At 38.2% G+C, this 22,422-nt stretch overlaps 1 protein-coding gene across 1 annotated transcript in view; it reads right to left on the bottom strand.

The window, feature by feature from the left end:
• Positions 1–1,105: 1,105 nt before the first annotated feature.
• Positions 1,106–22,422, bottom strand: part of Klp31E (kinesin-like protein 31E) — a 75,177-nt gene continuing 53,860 nt past the window's right edge. Inside the window, exons 18-30 of the mRNA XM_089696946.1 lie at positions 22,116–22,261; positions 21,804–21,893; positions 21,325–21,471; positions 20,638–20,751; positions 16,579–16,729; positions 16,106–16,223; positions 15,650–15,836; positions 14,540–14,671; positions 14,120–14,262; positions 8,699–8,859; positions 7,299–7,495; positions 6,291–6,665; positions 1,106–3,111 (exon numbers count right to left, since the gene is read on the bottom strand). Coding sequence (XP_089553072.1) covers positions 6,623–6,665; positions 7,299–7,495; positions 8,699–8,859; positions 14,120–14,262; positions 14,540–14,671; positions 15,650–15,836; positions 16,106–16,223; positions 16,579–16,729; positions 20,638–20,751; positions 21,325–21,471; positions 21,804–21,893; positions 22,116–22,261 — 1,629 coding nt within the window. The 3' untranslated portion in view covers positions 1,106–3,111; positions 6,291–6,622. The remainder of the gene's footprint in view (positions 3,112–6,290; positions 6,666–7,298; positions 7,496–8,698; positions 8,860–14,119; positions 14,263–14,539; positions 14,672–15,649; positions 15,837–16,105; positions 16,224–16,578; positions 16,730–20,637; positions 20,752–21,324; positions 21,472–21,803; positions 21,894–22,115; positions 22,262–22,422) is intronic.

Raw genomic sequence — 22,422 nt, 5'->3', positions numbered from 1 at the left:
ATCTTGAAAATAGCGGTTGAAATGGTTTTAACGATATATCTCTTAAACTATTTATCTGATAATAAAACAATTTTAACATTATTTGTTGCAAATTAAATACTCTACAACTTTGATTCAGTAACTTTTTGTCGTAGAACTATAAATAAAAAAGTTATAAGCGAAAATGTTCAGAAATTAGAGCTATTTATATTTTTCAATAAAACTTTTTTTTATCATTTTACGAAGAAATGATATAAGACTATTTTTGTAGATTGTTTTTCGAGGAACAACTTTTATATACAACATTTTTTCATTACGTCAATAGCTAAGGTTTTACAGCGCTCGGAAGTGAGTACTATTTTTCAGTAGTAACTATACATAATAAATTGGCTATTGGCTCTTTTCCCAGACTCCACAACAATGGAAGCACACTGCAGAACATTTCAGCCATGCTTTTCGACGTAAAAAAAAACGCACTTCCAGACTCTACCTCCTGGGTTGTGGGGAAAAGATTCAATAATTAATTATTAATAATATTGTAAAATTAATTATTAAAAATATTATTATAACAAAAATAAAATAATTACTGGTGACAAATTATTATTAGTACACACATAATATATCGTATTCTGTATAGTAAAGAGTACTTAAAATAGTACTCACTTCGGAGCGCTGTAAAACCTTAGCTATTTACTTAATGAAAAAATGTTGTAAATAAAAGTTGTTCTACGAAAAACAATCTACAAAAATGGTCTGATATAATTTCTTCGTAAACTTATAAAAAAAAGTTTTATTGAAAAATATAAACATCTCTAATTTCTGAACATTTTCGCTTATAACTTTTTTGTTTATAGTTCTACGACAAAAAGTTACTGAACCTAAGTTGTAGAGAATTTAATTTGCAACGAATAATGTTAACATTGTTTTATTATCAGATAAATAGTTTAAGAGATATATCGTAAAAACCATTTCAACCGCTATTTTCAAGATGGCGGCCGTGGGACAAGGGTGGCGACCCCACAAACTTGGTGATAGCTTCACACTGACCCCCCCTACACCTCAAAAAAATAAAATTGCGTCCTCTAAAAAATGCGACCCCAAATGTAACTTTTCAATGGACCAGTTACCCGTAGCGCAGGAATGTATAAAATAATTGATGAGAATTGATCACAGAGTTTAGTTTTGCTTACGGATAGAAAATGTCATAAATCTCATTCCAAATATGCGCTTTCAGAGTCATAAGATAAAAATAAAATATAAAGATAAATTCATAATATTTATTGTAATAAAAATTCATGTTTGTTTCTCATGATTATAAAATCTTTGACACGAGGAAAATTATGAAGGTATTGTGCGTAAAATTTGGCGTAGGCATTGGCTATTATAAATTGTTAATTTATATTTAATAATTAAAATTGAAAATGCAAAAAATCAATACAAAAATAGGATAAAAATGATCCGCTACTAATAATAATGAATATGTATGAAATAACTGTTTAGATAAGTAGGTTGTATGTTTAGTGCATTTATATGCAATTTCTAATTATAAAAATTTGCGAGTACCTTTTATATTTTTTTCAGAATTATCCGTCGTAAAACTGACTGGTTACAAGTCAGTTTTACTAGATTTTACAGTCATCATTTACTATTACAAAAAACTTAGACATTGCATATAAATGTTACAAGTTGATTTCGTACAAAAAATATATCGAGAATAGCATTTTTTGTTGTTTACATTATGATAATAATTGCTTTAAATCCTAAATTCTTTCATACCTATTATATGCTAGTTATATATAATTTGGGACTAATCACAGGAATTAGAAACGCTAAGCTAAGGCCAACTACACCATATACTTTTATTTAAGCTTATTATCTATTGAAGGCCATTCTGTAGTACAAGCTAATCAATCGAGCAATTAATGTTTTTGACGTGACAACGTCTTATAATTCGATAAAGCCGGCTGCGCGCACGAAAAAACATGACTCATGCGGCGTTACCTCGCTCTGACTCATCTGAGGCGTTCCATGTAAGGCTTGAAGTGCGAGCGAGAGCGCGGAACGAGCGACAAAGAAGCACAATCGGACGTTGTCACGTTCAACTATCGTCAGTAACCCGACTTTACAGACAACCAATTTTTTTTTATAAGATTATAACTTATTTTACTTTCCTCTATACCATGAAAATAAAAGTCGAAACTATTTATGATGACGTCATACAAATGAGATCCAACGAAAAATAATTCAATCTGTTTGCCTAAAGTTGTATATTTCAAACAAATTATAATTTTTAAATGCATCGTCTTCATAAATGTTCCAACTTTCATTATCGTAAATACTTGATTATATGATTCGTAAAATAACCAAAGAGAGTACATTTTTTATGTTGCCCAATAATGTGTGAGATTTTAATATTGGTATATTTTACAACAAAAATCTTGTACGATCCCATCTACATCTATGAGAGATAGTTTTTCCAATAACATTAAAGTTTGTGAGACAAGGATAGAACATTGCAAAATGCAATGCAAGACAAGGATAGAAAATAATTTTGTAATGAGTTTATATGGGATTCATACTAGATTTTTGTCTAACATTATTATAGGGGCAAAATAAAAGACATATTGTACTCTTCAATAATAACTAAAAGGTAAAAATTGAGCCTCATAATTGTTAAAAGATAAAGTGTGATTATGTTAATTCATTGTATATGGAATGTAATTCCGTATATTGCAAATTCCTCGAAAAGAAATTTACAAAAAGTCTTTTGAATTCGAATAACGTTCTAAGGATTTCAGAAATCATTGAAATCTTCAGTAAATCTAGGCAGTCAGTTCAAATTGAATCAATGCGTTTCACAAAACTTCGCTAGTTTATCGTAAAATAAATTGACATTACATCTTTCTACCATACATAATCAATGAAAAATACTTCAGTGTCTATGTAATATATGTAGTAACTTTTTACTCAAACGAGTATAGGTATAGGTACACTACACGTAGTAGGGGGTCTCGTCAAACTGTTTGGTGTCATGTCGGTCACCTCCAAGCGCGTCGCGAGGGTGTGGCTGGTCCCGCACTTTGCGTGTGTCACCTGTTCGCGCGGATACGCCAACAACGGACGCGACCGTTACTGTGCGGACAAATACATAAATAAATAAATATTTGTGCTTGTAATATTTTTTAATAAATAGCTTCTTCTGTGATACATAGTTTTTTCATATCCTTTATAAACTTGATAATGTCCATGTTTATTTAAAATATTTTTTTTCACAGACACATTATTCGAGGAATAAGTATATGTATAACAAGATATGTAATATAGAGGCATAGAGTAAAGTTGTAGTAAATGATAAATGACTGATAATTATATAGACTACAAGCCCGCATAGGACAAAAATATGGGTCAAATGAACCACCAGGGGACATATCTAGAACGATAGCAGAGCAAAAAATAATAAGATTCATCACTATGCCGTCACTTGTAAGCTGTCCAACTGAGTGCAGATGAGAATTGAAAAGTACAGGTAGACTCGGTAAATTTTGGTCATATATTTTTGTACGGCATTCTTAACCATCGATAGATCCATTAAAAATAATAAGAAACCGCTCAGTGCCGTACAAAAATGGTGGTCCACCAAGTCGGAATTTTTATTTAATTTCCGAGAGTTACCGGGGGTAAATTTGGTCATTTGACCATGTACGGCATCTGTGTCATACTATTGCTATACTGCTTTTAATCCATTATTCCGCAACGCCGTACAAAAATCATGGGGACAAGGGGAAAAAATCGAGAGTTGCAATCCCCTCTCTTTCCCCACTCCAGGGGGTCATTTGACTAAGTACGGCTTCGGTTCCAAAACATTATCTAGCACTCAAAAGTACTATTAAAAGCAATGCCGTCAAAAAATAATTGTTCTTTTAAATGTATACCAATAATCATCTTAATTTCATCAAATTCTTGATATAAAGAGCTGTAAGGTCATTTGACCCTGTACGGGAACTTTTTTTTTAACATGATATTGTAAAATTCAATTGTTGTATAGTATTGCCGTTCAAAAGAAACCTTTCTAAAAAAAGTTATAGAGAAATGCAAAACCAGAAATTTTGTTAAAGTTTAAACATCGTAGATTAATAAAATATAATAGATTTCTACACTTTATCCGTTGTTTTAAATAGTATTAACATAGATAAATTAGGAAAAAACGATGCCGTACATTTTTGTGCAGACCACATCTTTTAGGCTGATGAAAGCGACGAAAGCTACAATTTTAAGGGTGCTTTATGGCCATTTGATACAGTACGGCATTAACATATTTTTAACCAACTACGGCAAAGCAAAAGGAGGGTTATGGTTGTTTACAGGTCATGTATGTATGTTCATCTATTCCCTCGTAACTTCTAAACTACTTATCAGAATTCGACAAATGACATATCATTCGTCGCGTCTGAATTGTTCACTGGATAACCAGCGACCAGCTAGCTAAAGGCTAAATGGGGTTTCACAAAATCTAATGTGGCGCCCTCTAGCGGACAAAACATACAGAGTAAAAAAATAAAGTTAAGATAAATATGCAGTGTTTGGTATCATTTGAAAGCGCTTTACTTGTACATTTTGAATATGTATATATTACTAGCATTTGCTTGTGACTTTACCTGTATTCATGGACTGATTGCATATAATTCACATCTTTTCGTTCATAGCTTTTTTATTAGTTCATCAATTTAACGGAGTCCATTCCACCTGACTCCGACTTTCCAAGGTGATAATTAACCACCTCGAGCTTCTTAATATTAATGTATATTTATATTTTATTATAAAAATATAAAGCAAACATTTCGTTATATGGATTTTTTTCTTTTTCAGATTTTTCCCCTTTGAACCAACGAAAATGTACGGCACATGAAAAAATATTATCTATGCATAAAATACTTTAAAAATAAATTTATTTCGTGTTGTGTCAAATGACCCCCTGGAGTGGGGAAAGAGAGGGGATTACAACTCTCGATTTTTTCCCCTTGTCCCCATGATTTTTGTACGGCGTTGCGGAATAATGGATTAAAAGCAGTATAGCAATAGTATGACACAGATGCCGTACATGGTCAAATGACCAAATTTACCCCCGGTAACTCTCGGAAATTAAATAAAAATTCCGACTTGGTGGACCACCATTTTTGTACGGCACTGAGCGGTTTCTTATTATTTTTAATGGATCTATCGATGGTTAAGAATGCCGTACAAAAATATATGACCAAAATTTACCGAGTCTACCTGTACTTTTCAATTCTCATCTGCACTCAGTTGGACAGCTTACAAGTGACGGCATAGTGATGAATCTTATTATTTTTTGCTCTGCTATCGTTCTAGATATGTCCCCTGGTGGTTCATTTGACCCATATTTTTGTCCTATGCGGGCTTGTAGTCTAATATACATATTTAAAGTATTTTTACACCAAACTTTTCTAAATTATGACACCAATTCTACTAAAAAACATTATCTACATCTAATAATCCAATAATTCGAATTTAATTATTTACTCATAGGAAATGTATATCTAATATCGATAGCACTACAATGAAAGCTAATTCATATAGATGCTTCACGATCTTATTATACTACAAGCTATTTGATACCATACTAACTCTAGACACAAAGTTGTTAGTGAAAAAAATCTGCCATTAACACGTCCTACATTTTGTAAGAGAAAAATTCACAAAATAGAACGTTATACGGAACTATGTTGAACTAAATAAGGGAAGATAAAGAGAATACCAATAGTTAAAGCACAATGAAGAAATACATTTTTTATATAATTGATTTAAGGGTGAAAAAAACACAGGTGCAAATAGCAAAACTGTAAAACAGAGTGACAGGAGAAGAATTGAAAGATGTACCACAATATACAGATACAACCAGTAGGCAAACTTCATACAAACGTTCGAAATGGCTCACGCACACAAGCAAACGTGTTCACGAGAATCGTAAGGGTATTATGACAATTGACAGATATAAGTATTCCCTTACGATTCTTGTAAACACGCTTGCTTGTGTGCGTGAGCCATTTTGAACGTTTGTATGAAGTTTCCCTACTGGTTGTATCTGTATACTGTGGTTGTACTATATCAAAACAACCAATGAGTTTTTAGTACTAAAGCAGTGGTCGTCTAACGTTTCTCTTCGTCTTGACGATTGGTCCTTCGAGTCGGAAAGGCCTATATTTGATAAAAACCAGCTAAGCTCATGTTAGTAATGACAAGTGGTGAAGCAGCGACGGCGTGCGCAAGCTTACTTGGGAATATGCAATACTTACCAAACGATGATATATATTTTCGATGCCAATACTTTGTCTAGCGAAACACACTGGATGTTGGTTTTTAGAACACGTTATTTAAGAACGACGCTTTAAGTTTTTAAAGATTTCCTTTATTTAATATTCTTAAGGCTATATGTAATACTTATTGAGTATCAGTACTAAAATATATTGAAAAAAATACAACTATTTTAACAATACACATTGTGAGTCGTTTTTAAATAATATGTACTTGTCTGTACGTGCATTTTTGTGTGTGTATAATATGATATAGTGTATATGTGTATGTTTGTGTACGCTTGTGTGTGTGTATGTATTTGTGTGTGTGTCGCTCACGGCTCGAGAAGTATTCTCCAGGCGCGCACTTCGCCGCCGCTGCAACACACTTATTTGTTATTATTTTGTCGGACATAATTTATTTATAACAATCAATCTTAGTCTTAGTTTTGAATTTAAACTCAAATTTAAGAAGAAATTATGATTCGGAAGTTTTCCTGTGAACACAATTGACTTATAATAGATTTTAACAATAGACATTGAGTATCAAAGTACATGTGTTAATTAAAAATATAAAAGATCAAAAGAGGCAGGAATGGAATATAGGTAAATACAAAATGCCTGGAATGGAATAAGATTGGTAAGAAAAGGTACGTATGGTGGCCATCAGCAGCCGCAGGAGACCTCTATCTGAGTCGTGAGTATCTTTCAGAACATTTTTGTTAAAAACGACGAAATAATTAAGTTGCACATAGTTATGTTCGCTTTATATAAAATTTATTATTTATTATTACATGTCGAAGAATTAAATGTTCGACGACACGTGTCATCCGCCAACCCGCACTTGACCAGTTGATTATGGCCTGTACCCTCACAGGAGTCCCGTGTCCCGGCAGTGGGAACACGTATGGGCTGATGATGATATTCGCTTTTGAGTAAAGGCTCGCTTTATCCTGCACAACACCACCTATCAAGTATCTGTAAACATCCACAAAACCACGTGACCCTCACCTGCCAGCCGTATATATAGCGCCGCTGGTCGCACAGGCCGCCAGTGCGTGCGGCAGGTCCGGCAGCGGCGCCGCTGGGGCCGCCGGCCGGAGCGTAGGGCTCCATAGTCTGAGGGCTTGGTCCCGCCCGCAGCTGGCCAGCCACGTGCTCACACCGCAGATGCCCGTCACCCAGCCTTTGTGCGCGTTCATTACGCTCTGGGGATAGAGGATTGGTGTTAGATTAGATTAGAAAACACTTTATTGTACAATGCACACAAAAATAACATTTACATAAATAATAGTCCGGGATACATCGCCCATTTTTGCAAGTGATTACTATCAAGCTAATTTTTCGTGAGTAGCTTTATTTTGATGAGATGCCCAATAATTTCATGTACGAAACTCTCGATTGTGGTAGCTTACAGAGGTAACAAGGATAAAATTTTTTGATTTGACGGTTCTCAAATATTTATTACGCAATTTGTAGGACAATATGTCTGTTGAATTATATAAGTATTAAATAAGTGAAAATAAAAAAATCAGCTGGTTAGTAATCATTTATGATGACTTCGTTATCGATACACATTGGAAAGGGGGACTCTTTGATCAAACCATAGATTTTGTAGGACAAATATTTTTTCGAATAATTTAGATAATTATCTTGAGATTGAACAAAAAAAAAAACATTCAGTTAGTAATTAATATTTGAGAACCATCAAATCAAAATATTTTATCCTTGTTTCCTCTGGTAGCTACCACAATCGAGAGTTTTGTACATGAAATTATTGGGCATCTCATCAAAATAAAGCTACTCACGAAAAATTAGCTTGATAGTAATCACTTGCAAAAATGGGCGATGTATCCCGGACTATAAACTTAAAATAAATGTACAATTAACGGCCTTATCGCTTTAAAGCGATTAGGCCTGTCTTAGATTGTCCAACCAACCATTTTTACATGACCTACAACACACTGACACTACCCTCACCCATTTTTCACTATTTTTGAAGTGAAACTTCTTTATCGGGGTTGGAAAAAAATTAGTGTAACATTTTTTCGTTACGCGTGACATTTTTCCGTTACGCGCCATCTTTTTCTTATCCCTACCACGCGTGATTCGAGGTATTTCTGTGAAATTGCATATAGTAAATTATTTTTTGAAAAATAAGGTCATAAAGAAGTTTCACTTCTTACGTGTGTGCACTATTACACGCACACATTTTTTAAGCTATTGCATAGCTTCTATCGCGGGCCTTGAGCGCGGGGACCGAATCAACAAATTCCCTAACGAAAAAACCTCACGCTCCCCACTCCGACGGGCTCGGAGGTGTGGCTTGAAGACATAGCATGCAATAGCTTTACCGCGGCAGTCCCCGAGTGCCACACGTCTTTTTTATTTTATTATTATCCCCCACTCACATGCGCCAGCGCGTTGTCCGCGAGCCGCCAGCACTTGAGGCTGGAGTCCCTGGAGGCGCTGTACAGCAGCTCGCCGCCCGCGCCCGCGCGCAGCACCAGCGCCTGCACGCCGTCGTAGTGCGGCGGCTCCAGCAGGCGGCGGCTAGCGGCCTCCCACATACCTGAGGAATCATATAATTACTACATATCCTACTATTATAAATGCGAAAGTCTGTGAGGATGGATGTGTGTGTGTATGTTTGTTACTCTTTCACTGATATACTACCGAACCGATTACAGTGAAATTTAGCACACATATAGAGGGTAACGTGGATTAACACACAGAATAGGTTTTATCACGAAAATTCCACGGGAACGGGAACTATGCGGGTTTTTCTTTGACAACGCGGGCGAAGCTGCGTTAAATAAAAGTTAGGTAACATTTTCAACAAATAGCTGCTGGATTTCCACATGCATGGGAAAATCATACAATATAAATGACAAAAATTAACATTTTCAACGAATAACTGCTGGTTTTCCACATGCCTGGAAAATTCTTAAAATATTACTAACAACATATAAGTGAGTTCGGTCACTTTAAACTTAGTGTCCTTCACAATATTAGTGATTTTTTTTTATATATTCAACAAATAAGTGAGTTTGTAATACAATTTAAAGTTTTGGTCCTTCGAGCCGGATTTGTGACAAAGTCATTTTCAAAAATGACATTTTGTTCACCACACCTAATTTCGCTAAATGTACATTAAATTTATGACACAAAAACAACAGTAGAAACAGTACAAAACGAACAAAAAAAAAAAATTCATTTCTACCACAACTTGATCTACAACCAAAACACCCCTTTTTTTTTTTTTTTTTTAACGTTGGGAAATGCTTTTACGCATCCCCCTCTACAGTTTTGCTGTATGAGGGGGTATGTGGGACTCGCAGGAAGCCATACCCACTAAAACCCAACGGTGGCCACCGTTCACCTTCGGCGACAGGGGTTAACAGCTAGGCCTTATACCCCCGCCGCCTACGTGGTGAGTGCCGCAACTTGGCGACCCGACCAAGCCCTTAAGTTGGCAATAGGTGACGGTATCAAAAATGATAACGCCACTATATTACCGGGCTATCCGCCATCTGTCACAGGGGGGGGCCGGTTTACTTGCAGCGAGCATAACTGTAGTATGCTCGTCTCTACGTAAACCTCCCCCTGTGTTTGTTCTCATTTAATTTTAAGGCTGACGTTCGACGTAGAGACGTCTGCGTCTGCCTGGTTTACGTCGGCGCAGAGGGTCAGCCGCTGGGTCATTTTCCCTAGCCCTCTCTGCGTCCTCCTTTGCCCTCATAATAGTATCGCAGAAGGCCACGACCATATTCCAATTCGTGTCGCCAGCGACCATTAACTTAACGAGGCCTTGCAGGGTCAACTCGTTTTGGGTTCCCAACAAACTCTCGAGAGGCCTTCTTTCGCTTGTCCATGCTGGACATTCCCCCAAGGTGTGTAGGGCCGAGTCCAACTGGCTGCTGCAGTGGTGGCAGGCGGGGGCCGCTTCACGCCCTATCCTATGCAGGTAGCTGCCAAAGCATCCATGCCCCGACAGCACCTGCACAAGACGGTAGGTGAGTGACCCCCACCGTCTCTCTACCCATTCTCTCAGCACTGGGCTAATCGCGTTGAGAGTCCAGGCCCCCACGCAGGACACATCAAGTTCTTGTCGCCATTTTTGGAATACTTCATCGCGCGCTTCCCGCTTCCAGGCTTCGAGCGTTTCTGGGGGCAGCTCTGAATCCCTACTTCTTGCCTCCGCTCTGCGCCAGTAGACCTCCGCCAGGGCGGCCGCTTCGAGGTGCCAGGGTGCAGTTCCAGCTATAACGCACACCGCATCGTAAGAAACGGTGCGGTACGCCCTTGCAACCCTTATAGCTATCACTCGCTGCGACCGCCTCAGCACGATAGTGTTACGTGTTAAAAGCTTATCAGCCCATATCGGGCACCCGTACAGCGCCTGAGAGCGCACAACGCCAGCAAAGAGTCGGCGACATGCCCCGCTTGGCCCCCCAATATTCGGCATGATACGGCAGAGAGCCGCTGCCGTGGTGCTGAGCTTTGTAGCCAGTGCCGAGAAGTGAGCTTGGAATGTCCATCGCGGATCGAGCACCAGACCGAGATATTTCAGTCTGGGCCCAATTCGGATGGGCACCCCACTCACCACTATCTCCTCCCCAGACGGTGGAGCCCTCCGATGTCCATGAAAGCATATGGCTTCTGATTTTTCAAGTGCTACTTTTAGCCCTAGACTTTTAATTTTGGCGACAACCTGTGCCACTCCAGCCGTAGCACGAAGTCGTGCTTCTCTAAAGTCACGCCCAGTAGACACGACTAGGGTATCATCGGCGTAACAGATGGCGTTTACACCTTGCGGCAGCACTCCTTGCAGCACGTGGTTGTATCCGATGTTCCACAACAGAGGCCCCAACACAGAGCCCTGTGGAACACCGCATGCAACCCTGTGGCTACCCCAGCCATGTTTTTTCGGAAAGGTAATTTTACGTCCACCAAGGTAGGACAAGATGATTCCTCTGAGATACGGCGGTAGGCGATGTCGAGCGAGGCCGTTTAGAATTTTGTCCCAAGGCAAGGTATTAAACGCATTGGAAATATCCAAGGATATTGCCAGTGCAACCCCACCTTGGGAAACGCACCCTTCGCAGATGTCGCGCAAGCGGGCTATGGCGTCTACTGTAGACCGTCTCCGCCTAAAGCCATATTGCGCTTCCTCGAGGTCCGGTCCCGTTAGTGCCAGATGATTTTGGATGCGGCTGGCAATTATACGCTCGAAGAGCTTGCCAGCTTCGTCTAACAGGACAATCGGCCTATAGGCTGATGGAGAGTCGGCCGGTTTGCCACTCTTTTTAAGCAGCACGAGGCGACCCACTTTCCATCGTTCTGGGAACCTCCCGTTCTTAAAACATTCCGTGAGTAGTTCGCAGAATCGTGGGGCCAGTCCATGTGAGAGGGCAAGTGACCATACTCTTCCATGCACGCCATCGGGGCCCGGGGCGGTAGTTTTCCTTTTCAGGCGACCCACCGCCGCCTCCAATTCGGCTAAGGACACGTCCGGAATAGGCCCCGTGCAGGTCGACTCCCCCTGATCAAAGCATCGATGAACGCAATCAGTTGTATTTCGACTTGGGAAAAGGGTAGACACCACCTTTTTAAGCAGAGCCGGCTCCAACCTAGCTGTTATTGGTGGAGCCCAAGGACGTAACTTGTTCATGACCAGCCTGTAGGGGCGCCCCCAGGGGTCAAGATTCAGTGTGTCAAGCAGTTCGGCCCATGCCTTCTCCTTCGCGGTCGCTATAGCCTCTCTAAGGGTCTTTTTTGATTCTTGGTATAAGGCATACCGCTCAGATTCTTCAACAATGGAGTAGTCTGCCTGCCTCCTCTTTCGTCTATGTTTAGTGTATCGGCGTCTGGCAGTAACACAGGCCGATCGAAGCTGTGAAAGTTCTGGTGACCACCAATAAACTTTATTATGAGGCGGACATGGTTTTATTCTCGACATTGCGGCATCTGATATATGCGTCATTGTTGCCGCAAACCATTCCGCCTCAGTATCCACGTTTATGGAGTCCGGTTTCGGACACCAGGCACTGACTATGGATGCTAGTTCCAACAGGTGCCTATCCAGGGTCTTGAGGGACCATCTCGGGCCAGACTCGGCAGACGCAGGACTTGTGTTCCTATGCGGATTTGATTTGGGTGGAAAGATATCAAACCGGATGTATTTGTGGTCAGACAAAGTCTCAACCTCTGACAAGACCTTCCAACCACGAGCCCGATGAGCAAGGTTGGGGCTCGCAAACGTGACATCCACGACTGATCCCCCCTGCATGCGCACACATGTGTTCTCATTGCCCTGGTTTAGCGGGACCAGGTTCTGGGCTGCGAGCCATTCGACAAGAATGTCTCCGCGAGCATCCGAGGCAGAGGAACCCCACAACGCGGATTTCGCGTTTAGGTCCCCGGCAATGACAACTTGGTGAGGACGACCCCATTGGATCATGGAGTTTACTTCTCCCAAGAACGCTTCGAACTCAGCAAGCGTCTTGTTCGGTGAGAAGTAAACCCCAATGACAACCATGTCAGTTAGTTTCACGGCAACACATCCGTGACCTTTCATGTGCGCACAAATTTGAGGTGATCCGTCTCCTTGTGTTATGATTAGGGCAGCAACTTCGTCGAGATCCCCGACCCAGTTGTCCCGCTCAGATAGAACTGCATAGGGTTCCGACAGGATTCCGATGTGTATGGACCACTGTGCCAGGCTCTGCATCAGTAGATCCTGAGCCCTGGCACAGTGGTTCAGGTTGGATTGCAAAATCCGTAGCGCCATCCTATACTTCGATGGTTTCTACTATCTCCATGATCGCTCCGTCTGCCTGGGAGCCTGCAGTGTGTCTCTTAGGCCGTGTCTTTGGCGCTCTATTATTAGGGGCAGCGCAGCCATCACCGCCTAAGCGATGGTCCGCTTTTCTGCCTGCTGCTGTGCATACTGTGCAGTTCGGCTTGGCGGTACAGTTGGCAGCTTTGTGGTCTGGCTGCCCGCAGCGGTAGCACAGATGGCTGCGATCACACTCCGAAGTGCAGCGGTTGGCCACGTGCCCGACTTCCAAACATCGAAAACATCGCATCTCTCGTGGTGCCGGTACACTTACCCTTGCCGCTACCCATCCAACGAGAAAGCGTGTTTCGGTAAGTTTTTTGGCCACCGTGACAGGGCAGTTTACCCAGGCTGCATAGAGTCCAGTTCTGTCTTTCCGTATTTGGCTAATCCGTATTTGGTCAACCAAGCATTCTCCCTTTGAGACAATGGCGTCTTTCAACTCATCCGCTGTCACAGACGCGTCTAGGCCCGATATGCGAAGGTCTGCCATTTTGACTGGTCTTGAGACCTTGATGGCATTGTCTTTAAAAAGGGTCTTCAACTTGTTTGCTAATAGATCAGCTTTTTCTCCGCTATCGGGCCCAGGGATCTGGATAACTGTGGCTCCTGTGACCGCCTGGCGAAACTTCACGCAGTCTATTCCGGCCTCCTTGAGGTCAACTTTAGTTCTCGCTTCCTTGATAGCTGAGGCATATGTGACGCCGTTAGCCTGTGCCTCTGCTGAACCAAAACACCCCTTATCTATACTAATATTATAAAGAGGAAAGGTTTGTAATTATATATGTATGTATGGCTTTCACGCATAAACTACTGGACCGATTTGAAAAATTCTTTCACCATTAGAAAGCTGCATCTTCACTGAGCAACATAGGCTATAAATATAAAACATGTAGGTACCACGGGCGAAGCCGGGGCGGACCGCTAGTTTACAATATAAAAAGGCCTATAATAAATGAAGTTATCAAGCTATATTTCAACTAACCCTCACCATTACTATGCGTCCAATCTAACACTCGCACACAATGGTCCCTCGAGCCCGTAGCGAGTCTATCACCATCCGATAGAGAGACTCGCGCCATACACATCACTGCCGCTGTGTGACCCGACCATGTCTTGTACATGCATTCTAGCCTGTGAATAGATGGCAAGAATTTAATATTTGATTTGTAGAATAAAAAATAGACTTTCTACGTTGTTTTGGAAAACAATTAAAACACATTTTCTTGTTTTAATCTCTTAAAATCTACACCACAATATATAAAATCTCTCTTAGTACTTTAAAATATCATTTGTTAAAGTTTAATATAATTTATAATATGTATTAAAGTATCATTTATAATCTTCTTCCGATAATTAACAGTAAGTATTATAAGAAAAATATAATAACAATTAACAATTTGGTACTTACATCCTCAAATCCCAGAGCCTTAGTTTATCGCCCGCAGCTGTATACAGTCTATTCGGATCAGCGAGCGCTATTGCTGTGATGGTGCATTCTCCACCACGTACTGCTGCGTTTGCACCCGATGCACCTGATGACCTGTAAATTTTTGATTTGATAATTATCGCAAAAATATTAGTATAGATAATCACTAAGGGCGATTTTGTCACCAAGTTTCCTGTATTCTGCATTTATTTCCTGTTTAATAAAAGTTCGTCCTAGTGACACTAAATCTGTTACCACGTAAGTCACCCCACACATGGTGCATTGTCACGCCAACCAAACTGAATAAACCTTTTAACTTATTAACCGACTTCAAAAAAAAGGAGGAGGTTATCAATTCGGCCGGTATAATTTTTTTTTTGTATGTATGTACACCGATTACTCCGAGGTTTCTTAATCGATTTACGTGATTCTTTTTTTGTTCGATGCGGGATGGTTTCGAATTGGTCCCATAAAAATTTTATTCGGATAGGCCCGGTAGTTTTTATTTTATGAGCATTTTTGTCTGTACTCGATGACTTAATTGAAATGTAGCAAGTAACTTTGATTCACTTCCCGGTAACCGATTGCGCTGAAATTTTGTATACGTATGTAAATTGGATAGCGATGAAACATTATCATGTCATAGAGCTGATTTGATGATGGAATCGGAAGGTGGCCATAGGAACTCAGTAATATATTGACTCAACTTTATCGAGTTTGGGCTCATTTGATTCGTGTTGAAAAGTACACTAAAAAGTATTAAATAAAAATAACTACGTTAAAAACAACCGACTTCAAAAACGGAAAAGTAAAAAATAAAAAAGATTTGATATTATTAATTACTACATATTATTTAGATGTGCTATTTATTAAATAGGTTTGAAGTCGGTGCCAAACACTAAGCACTTAGTATTAAGCCCGTGCACCGACATCAAACCTTTTTAGTAAATAGCACATCTAAATAATATGTAGTAATTAATAATATCAAATCTTTTTTATTTTTTACTTTTCCGTTTTTGAAGTCGGTTGTTTTTAACGTAGTTATTTTTATTTTGATACATGTTTTATAAACTTTTTTCATTAAGAACTCACCACAGAGTAGCCACAGGCGTGTTGGTCCTGGTGTCAAACAGTCGTACAGCAGCACCAGCAGCGGCCGTCACCAGCCTCGCATCTTGTGAGCTGCTCTGTCCCGCTGCAAGTGCACCAACCCCACCACCACACCAGGCTCGCCACGCCTCGCGACCCGCGGTTAGATCCCACCCGCGAACTGTGCGGTCTGTGAACGGTATACACTAATTAATTTACAGAGATTTTAGACAACACACAAAATCTCAGAAAATGTTTGATTAGCTAAAGATGGGAAAAGAAAACAGCTGACATGACAGTTTTCCTTTATATTTAACAGTTTTTGGAACAAAACTAAATAACGACAAATAAAGAAGTAAGACAACTTCAGAAAAAAAAGTATTAAGTTCATCTTGGACCATCATCTCACTTTTTTGACTCATGCAACAAAATGTCAATTTAGCGTTTAAATACACTTACCAACACCACCACTATAAAGTCCATTCGGTACAGCAGCCAGGGCGAGCGCAGCGCCCACGTGTCCCTCAGCCACGTGCGTACACTGTAACCATGTGTTAGTCGCGCCCGTGCTTGTTCTCTGTGGAAAACATTCCATGTTTCAGACAATAACATAAAAATTTAATAAATTTATGGTCCAAAACTGATTATAAATGTAATAAGTTAGCTATATTCTATGCAATAATAATTAATTTCCTAATAATTTTGGGTTTACATTGTTTACAATAAAAAAAGACAGCATTCACGATAGCCATTATAAACTTGGATACAATATGAAATTTTATAACAATATTGTTTTTTTTTTCAAAATTTTTATGTCAGGAAAGAGCAAGAAGCTCGCACTTTACATTTGAACTTTTTGACGTTGTTATTTGAAGATTCACAACTACAACATGTTATACAACACGTAATAGGATAATCACTAAGACACGTACCTTAACAGTCATCTCTCTCACTGTGCCAGTAGGGGCTTGTTCTGACGCGACTCCAGCAAGCCTCTGGAACACATCTTCATCACGAGCTCGTCTTGCAGCTCCAGGTGACGCTGGAGGTGTTCCCTCCACACCGGACACCACTGACGCCTCTCTATACCCGCTTATATGTTATGATGGAACGATCGTGAAGTTTGTTCTAGAACGTTCTCGGTTTAGTGATTGGAAAATGGAATTTAGATTTGTTTATAGGTAACTATAGCAACGTATACACAAATGAACCCAATTTTGTTGTCGTTTTAGGGCGCTTGTGCACTACAAGGAATTTTACTGTCCGGCATTCCGATTTTTTACGGTCCGGTGTGGCATGAAAAAACCGATGAATTGCTTGTGCACCTGTCCGTCTTTACTCGGATCAGTGCGGTACAGTTCAAGGAAGTATGGCGGTATAATGCTATCATAAATGATTGTTTTCGCATTTTACAAGAAACGAGTAAAAATATAGAAGGTGAAATATTAGGTATATTACTCCGTTATAATAAAAAGTAAAGTTCCGTAAGAGATTTAAAATGCGTGTTTCACTTATTTATTTTAATCGGTGACGAGGAGCTAAATCTATTCCCACTTGAACTTTAACTTACCAACACTTACTTAGATAATAATTATAGGTCAATGCTTGGTCAATGTATATAAAATAACAATACCGACTTCTCAAATCTCATTGCCAGCTAAAAGAAAGTAAAACAAGAGCTTGCTTTCAATTGGCATATGCAATAAAAAGAGTAAAATCCAAGCAAGTGGGCACTCGAAAACAATTATACCTACAGCGACTCGTAAACTCAAAAAACCATCCGGAATAGGGAAAAGTAAAATGTCGGACAGTAAAATTACGTATAGTGCACAAGCTAGTATATAGATTAATGGCGTGCCATACCGGACCGTAAAAAATCGGAATGCCGGACCGTAAAATTCCTTGTAGTGGACAAACGCCCTTAGAAGTGTGATAGGTAAGTCAGTTAATTTTAGTTGTGAATTTGGAAAATGGAATTTATGTTTTTTTGTAGGTTATAGCAAGACGTTACTAAAACAACTGTAAATGCACCAATGAGTTTTGTTGAGTTAGTAGGTATGTAGTTGAGTTAGTACAAACTTCACAATCGCTTGTTAGATAACAAATTATTAGTTATGATAACGTTTAAGTATTTAACGAAGGTAGTACTTTGTCAATAAGGTATTTTGGGTTTATGATTTTTTATTTATTTTGAATTTGTGATACGTATAAATGTGTGATAAAACAGCACAGTATTAGAGGCATGATGTTTAAATGTATTTTTGAAGTGACAAATATAATCATCAAGGTACTTACTGTTTATATTTCATGACATGTAGTGTAGCAAATGTTTAGTGTTGAGTGATTTTTTCATTTATATACTTTCTCTTATATTGTTATTTGTTGAAATAAGTCTAGAAACTTTAATATTTTTTATTATTTCCCATGGAATTATGTATTTTTGGTCAATTTAAGATATTTTTAAACACTTAATTAAAGGAAAAAAGTATTAATATTCAATAGGTCCTTACATTCAGAAATCCAACATAGAATATAATTTATTTACACTATAATAACTTTTGAACCATGCAAAGTGCATCATGCAATAAAGCACACTACATTTATTTTGCTTTAATTTTATTTAGTTTAAACATTTAGCTGTACACAATCACCACATTCCTTCTATGAAGTCTTATTATACATTATATACTTTGGCTTTTACAAACTTTGTTCATTTACATACAATTATTACAACTAACTTGTAAAAGCAAAGACATTTCAAGCAAGATACTTTTGTAAATCATGATTAAGTACCAAATATGATCACAATATATTATTTTTAAAAGAATATGATTACATTTTAAAATAAAAAAAAAAACATCTATAATATACTATAATTAATTAATAATTAATCTATGCGTTAAGTACAAGCTTCGAGATTTTAATAATATACATTTTATAATAACTAAAGTTGCCATTCATATGTTACCAAATATAAAACTGAGTATACAAAGTTGTTAATTTTTTTGCTAACTATTACATTACTTGTAAAAGTTACTAATTTTGATACGTTATGGCTGCCATAGTTCTTAAGTATTCAATTTCATTGAACGATCGAAAGAGATAGAAGAATTCTAGAAAGTTATCGCAACTTGTGCACTTGAATTTTAAATCTTGTAAAGTTTTGGTCCCTCGAGTCCAAAATTGTCTGATTCTCTCTATTTAACCTTAAAAATTTCTTCATTCTTTACAATTCCATATTCAGTGCACAATTTTTTAACTACATTTCTACATCTAAACACATTGAAGCTACAGTTAATGTAAGCGAAATAACTACTAAAGCTATGTTACACGAACTAGGTGCGCAGTGCCGGCGTCCGCTAGTCCTCCACGATCGAGAGGTCCGTGAGGAGGCTGCAAGCAACCGACGGTGTGAGGACACGCCCTTACCACCCTCGCCAGGGCACGTGTGTGCAAGATTTATGGAAAGATATAGACATTTGAGGTCTTAAATATTTTTTTAGTTGATTTACTACGATGTAGATAGCACATAAACGCAAAAAAATGGACAGAAATGTTGAAGAATCATTCGTAGTATGTAGTAAGAATTGTTGCCAGATGAGAACATTTGCATTTTGCATTATTGACATGAATGTTGAACATGGTTAAAACGCTCTGCAAATTTGATTTCATCAATAAGATGACAGTTATGAGTGCGTTTTGTCATGAAGTATATTATTTGCTGGAGTAGAAAATCAGTGACGAGAATAAGTTATTTCTACAAAAATGTAAATTTATCAAATTATCTTACAATCTTGCACACACGTAAATATTTACAGCTTAAAGTTACGCTATGTGAAAACCACAGAAAAGAAAATTGCCTGCGAAAAATGGCAATGACATATATAATAAACTAGCGGTCCGCCCCGGCTTCGCCCGTGGTATACATATTTACGTTTTCTCTACATAAAAACCATCCTCGTACTTCAAGGAATATAATAAAAAAAGAATTATCGAAATCGGTTCAGCCGTTCTCGAGTTATGCGCTTACCAACACATTTTGCGATTCATTTTTATATATAAGATACATGCATAATGCAATCCATGCAAATACAATTTTTAGTTTGATTTATTACATATATAAGTGTTAGTATACATCATGCTGCATGCAGTGAAATACAAAATAATCGTATTAGCATATTACTTATATGGAATATATACAATTTATATGCAACACTTTTGAATTGTAAAATATATTTGAACATGAAATATTTAGTTATTATTTTTACAGATAACCTGAATCATGAATTATTAACTCAATTAGATGTATTTGAAAGTTAGATTTTAATTTTTCTTTTTTTTATTAATGAAATGCAGTGATGAATGAATAGAGGCACCTAATATGTTTGATTGTTTGAAAATTATCATTAAATGATTTGTATATTTTTGGTGAGTTATTTTTGATTGTGTATTAAATATTTTATGTGAGATTCAGAATTACCCTTGGATTGATTGATTGAGTTTAAATGGTGATTTTTTTTGTTAATTTTGATTGATTGTTTATGATATTCCATTTGACACAAACAATTTTCTTTTACTATCCAACAAATAGCACATCAACCCAAACCATATTGTCATGCATGGCGAGCGGAGGGAGCATAATAATTTTAATATACAAACTAATTAGCATATCTTATTATTATAGAGCAATTTAAACCTTTGTTTCCTTCACATTTTCGAGGCTTTGAAAAGTAATTACAAAATGTATCCTAAAAAGCTAGAGATAAACAAAACGTAAGAAACAAAAGCTTGCAGCTGGCCATTTAGATCTTTCAAAAAAATTAATTTTGTAAAAGATATTTAATGATTTCATTACTCACTCTATTAACCCGATTTAATTTAACTTTTTATAATATTAAACACACATTTTTATAATATTCTATCACATCAAATATCTTTCACACCAAAACAACTTCACTACCACAATAACAAATAAATAAAAAATAACTCACAATGACGCCGGTTTAGCCAGCGAATGCTGTCGCCTGATCAATCTCGGGCTCTCGGGCGGCGCGCGACGCGTTACAACGGGCGATGCTATCTGCGCATTGATTGGTTGTAGGCCTCTGTACGTAATATGATAGTTGTGTTAAGTTTTGAGCAGTTATTTTGTGTTTTTTGGTCGTTGATTTTGTTGTTAGCTTGGCATTTGGTTGTGTTTATATGTGTGTAGAAGGGGGGGAAGGAGGTGTCATGTTATAATACAGGTATCCTGTAATGAATATCCTATTCTTTATTATTAAGGAAATAAGGTGAATATGTAATGACAATGAAGCTTGTTTAGCGAGGGAAAGCTGTCGCCTGATCAATCTCGGGCTCTCGGGCGGCGCGCGACGCGTTACAACGGGCGAAGCTATCTGCGCGTTGATTGGTTGTAGACCTCTGTACGTAATATTATAGTTGTGTAAAGTTTTTGGCAGTTATTTTGTGTTTTTTGTCGTTGATTTTGTTTTTAGTTTGGCACGTGCGTGTGTGTCCGTACATTTGCGTGTGCGTGTGTTCGTGTTAGGATGTGTTTTTAAAAGTTTACATTTAAAATTTTAAACTTTGTCGCATGAAAATATTATACGCAGTTTTTTTTCAAGATGGAAGAGACTTAAAATATTTGAAATACACATGTTAAGAATTACAAGTGTTACCTCAGACTGCCAGGTGCGCTGGGAACTCTGCTGAGCGGCACGGGCTTGGGCGACGTGGGCTCTACGAGGGATTGTGTCATCGGGTCCGTGTTCTCGTCGCGACTGTACACGCCGAGATCGCGGAGTCGTACTGAACCACGACGACCGCTGTTCAAGAAATATGTTTAGTTATAATACAAATTAAAACACATACAAGTAACTAGATAACCTGATGGATGTTGTCTTCGCGCAAACTGTCAAACGCGTAAAGTTTTCTTATTTTTTTAAGTTTGGTACAAATTTCTTAGGTTTTTCTTTTTAAAGATTTTTCTCCGTACATTAACGAAAACAACAAAAAAAGAATTATCGAAATGGGTAAAGCCGTTCACACGTGATGCTGTGACCAAGGGAAACAGGGATTAATTTTTAATTATAGAGAAAAAATTAAGTTTAATTTACAATTAGTGCATGAATTAATGAAATAAGAGCGCTTCACTTACGTATTCCTCTGGAAAGGCGAGTCATCTGGTGGTGAGGTTGGTGCCGTATTCGTCTCTCTGAGGACCGGCGGTCGATTTTCTAATAAAGCACTGAAAAATAAACCCACGAGTTAAAGATAGTTGTTGTTTTATAAAGCGTCTGTTCTGAGCACACGTGTCAGAAGTGGAACTTCTTTGGCAAGATTCAAAGATACCAAAATCGCCTTACTCCATGACCTGTCCATGCCATGACGCAACCTTGAAATTTTACTCTCAACGCGCCTAAAGAAGTTTCACTTCAAACATACGTGTTTAAAATAGTTGTAAAGTTACCTATCTACAGGTGACACCGATCTCGTAGATGTTCCAGAAGATACGTGTGCCAAGAGAGCCACTAGTGCTGGGGAATTCCACGGGTTGAGGTTTTGTTCGTCCGCCGCTCGTAGCGCGCTCGCTGTTTGTTCTGATTTCTCTTCCAACTAGAAATAATAAGAGTGAGAATGAGTGAGAGGAAGAGATAGAGGGAACGTGTGAATTAGAAAACGAAATTAAAAATAACGAAGGATCGGATGGATATGTATATTTTCTTAATTACTCTGTTGATAGGTATGGTTGTTTTATCATCTCAATAGATGGTGTA

The sequence above is a fragment of the Colias philodice genome, chromosome 6 (genome assembly GCF_061535455.1).
Source record: "Colias philodice isolate Cphi_HAF_F1 chromosome 6, ilColPhil1 Martin Lab GWU primary, whole genome shotgun sequence".
In the NCBI taxonomy this organism is placed as follows: Eukaryota; Metazoa; Arthropoda; class Insecta; order Lepidoptera; family Pieridae; genus Colias; species Colias philodice.
The sequence above is the reverse complement of the archived record's forward strand: the minus strand, read 5'-3'. Positions and strand labels throughout refer to the sequence as shown.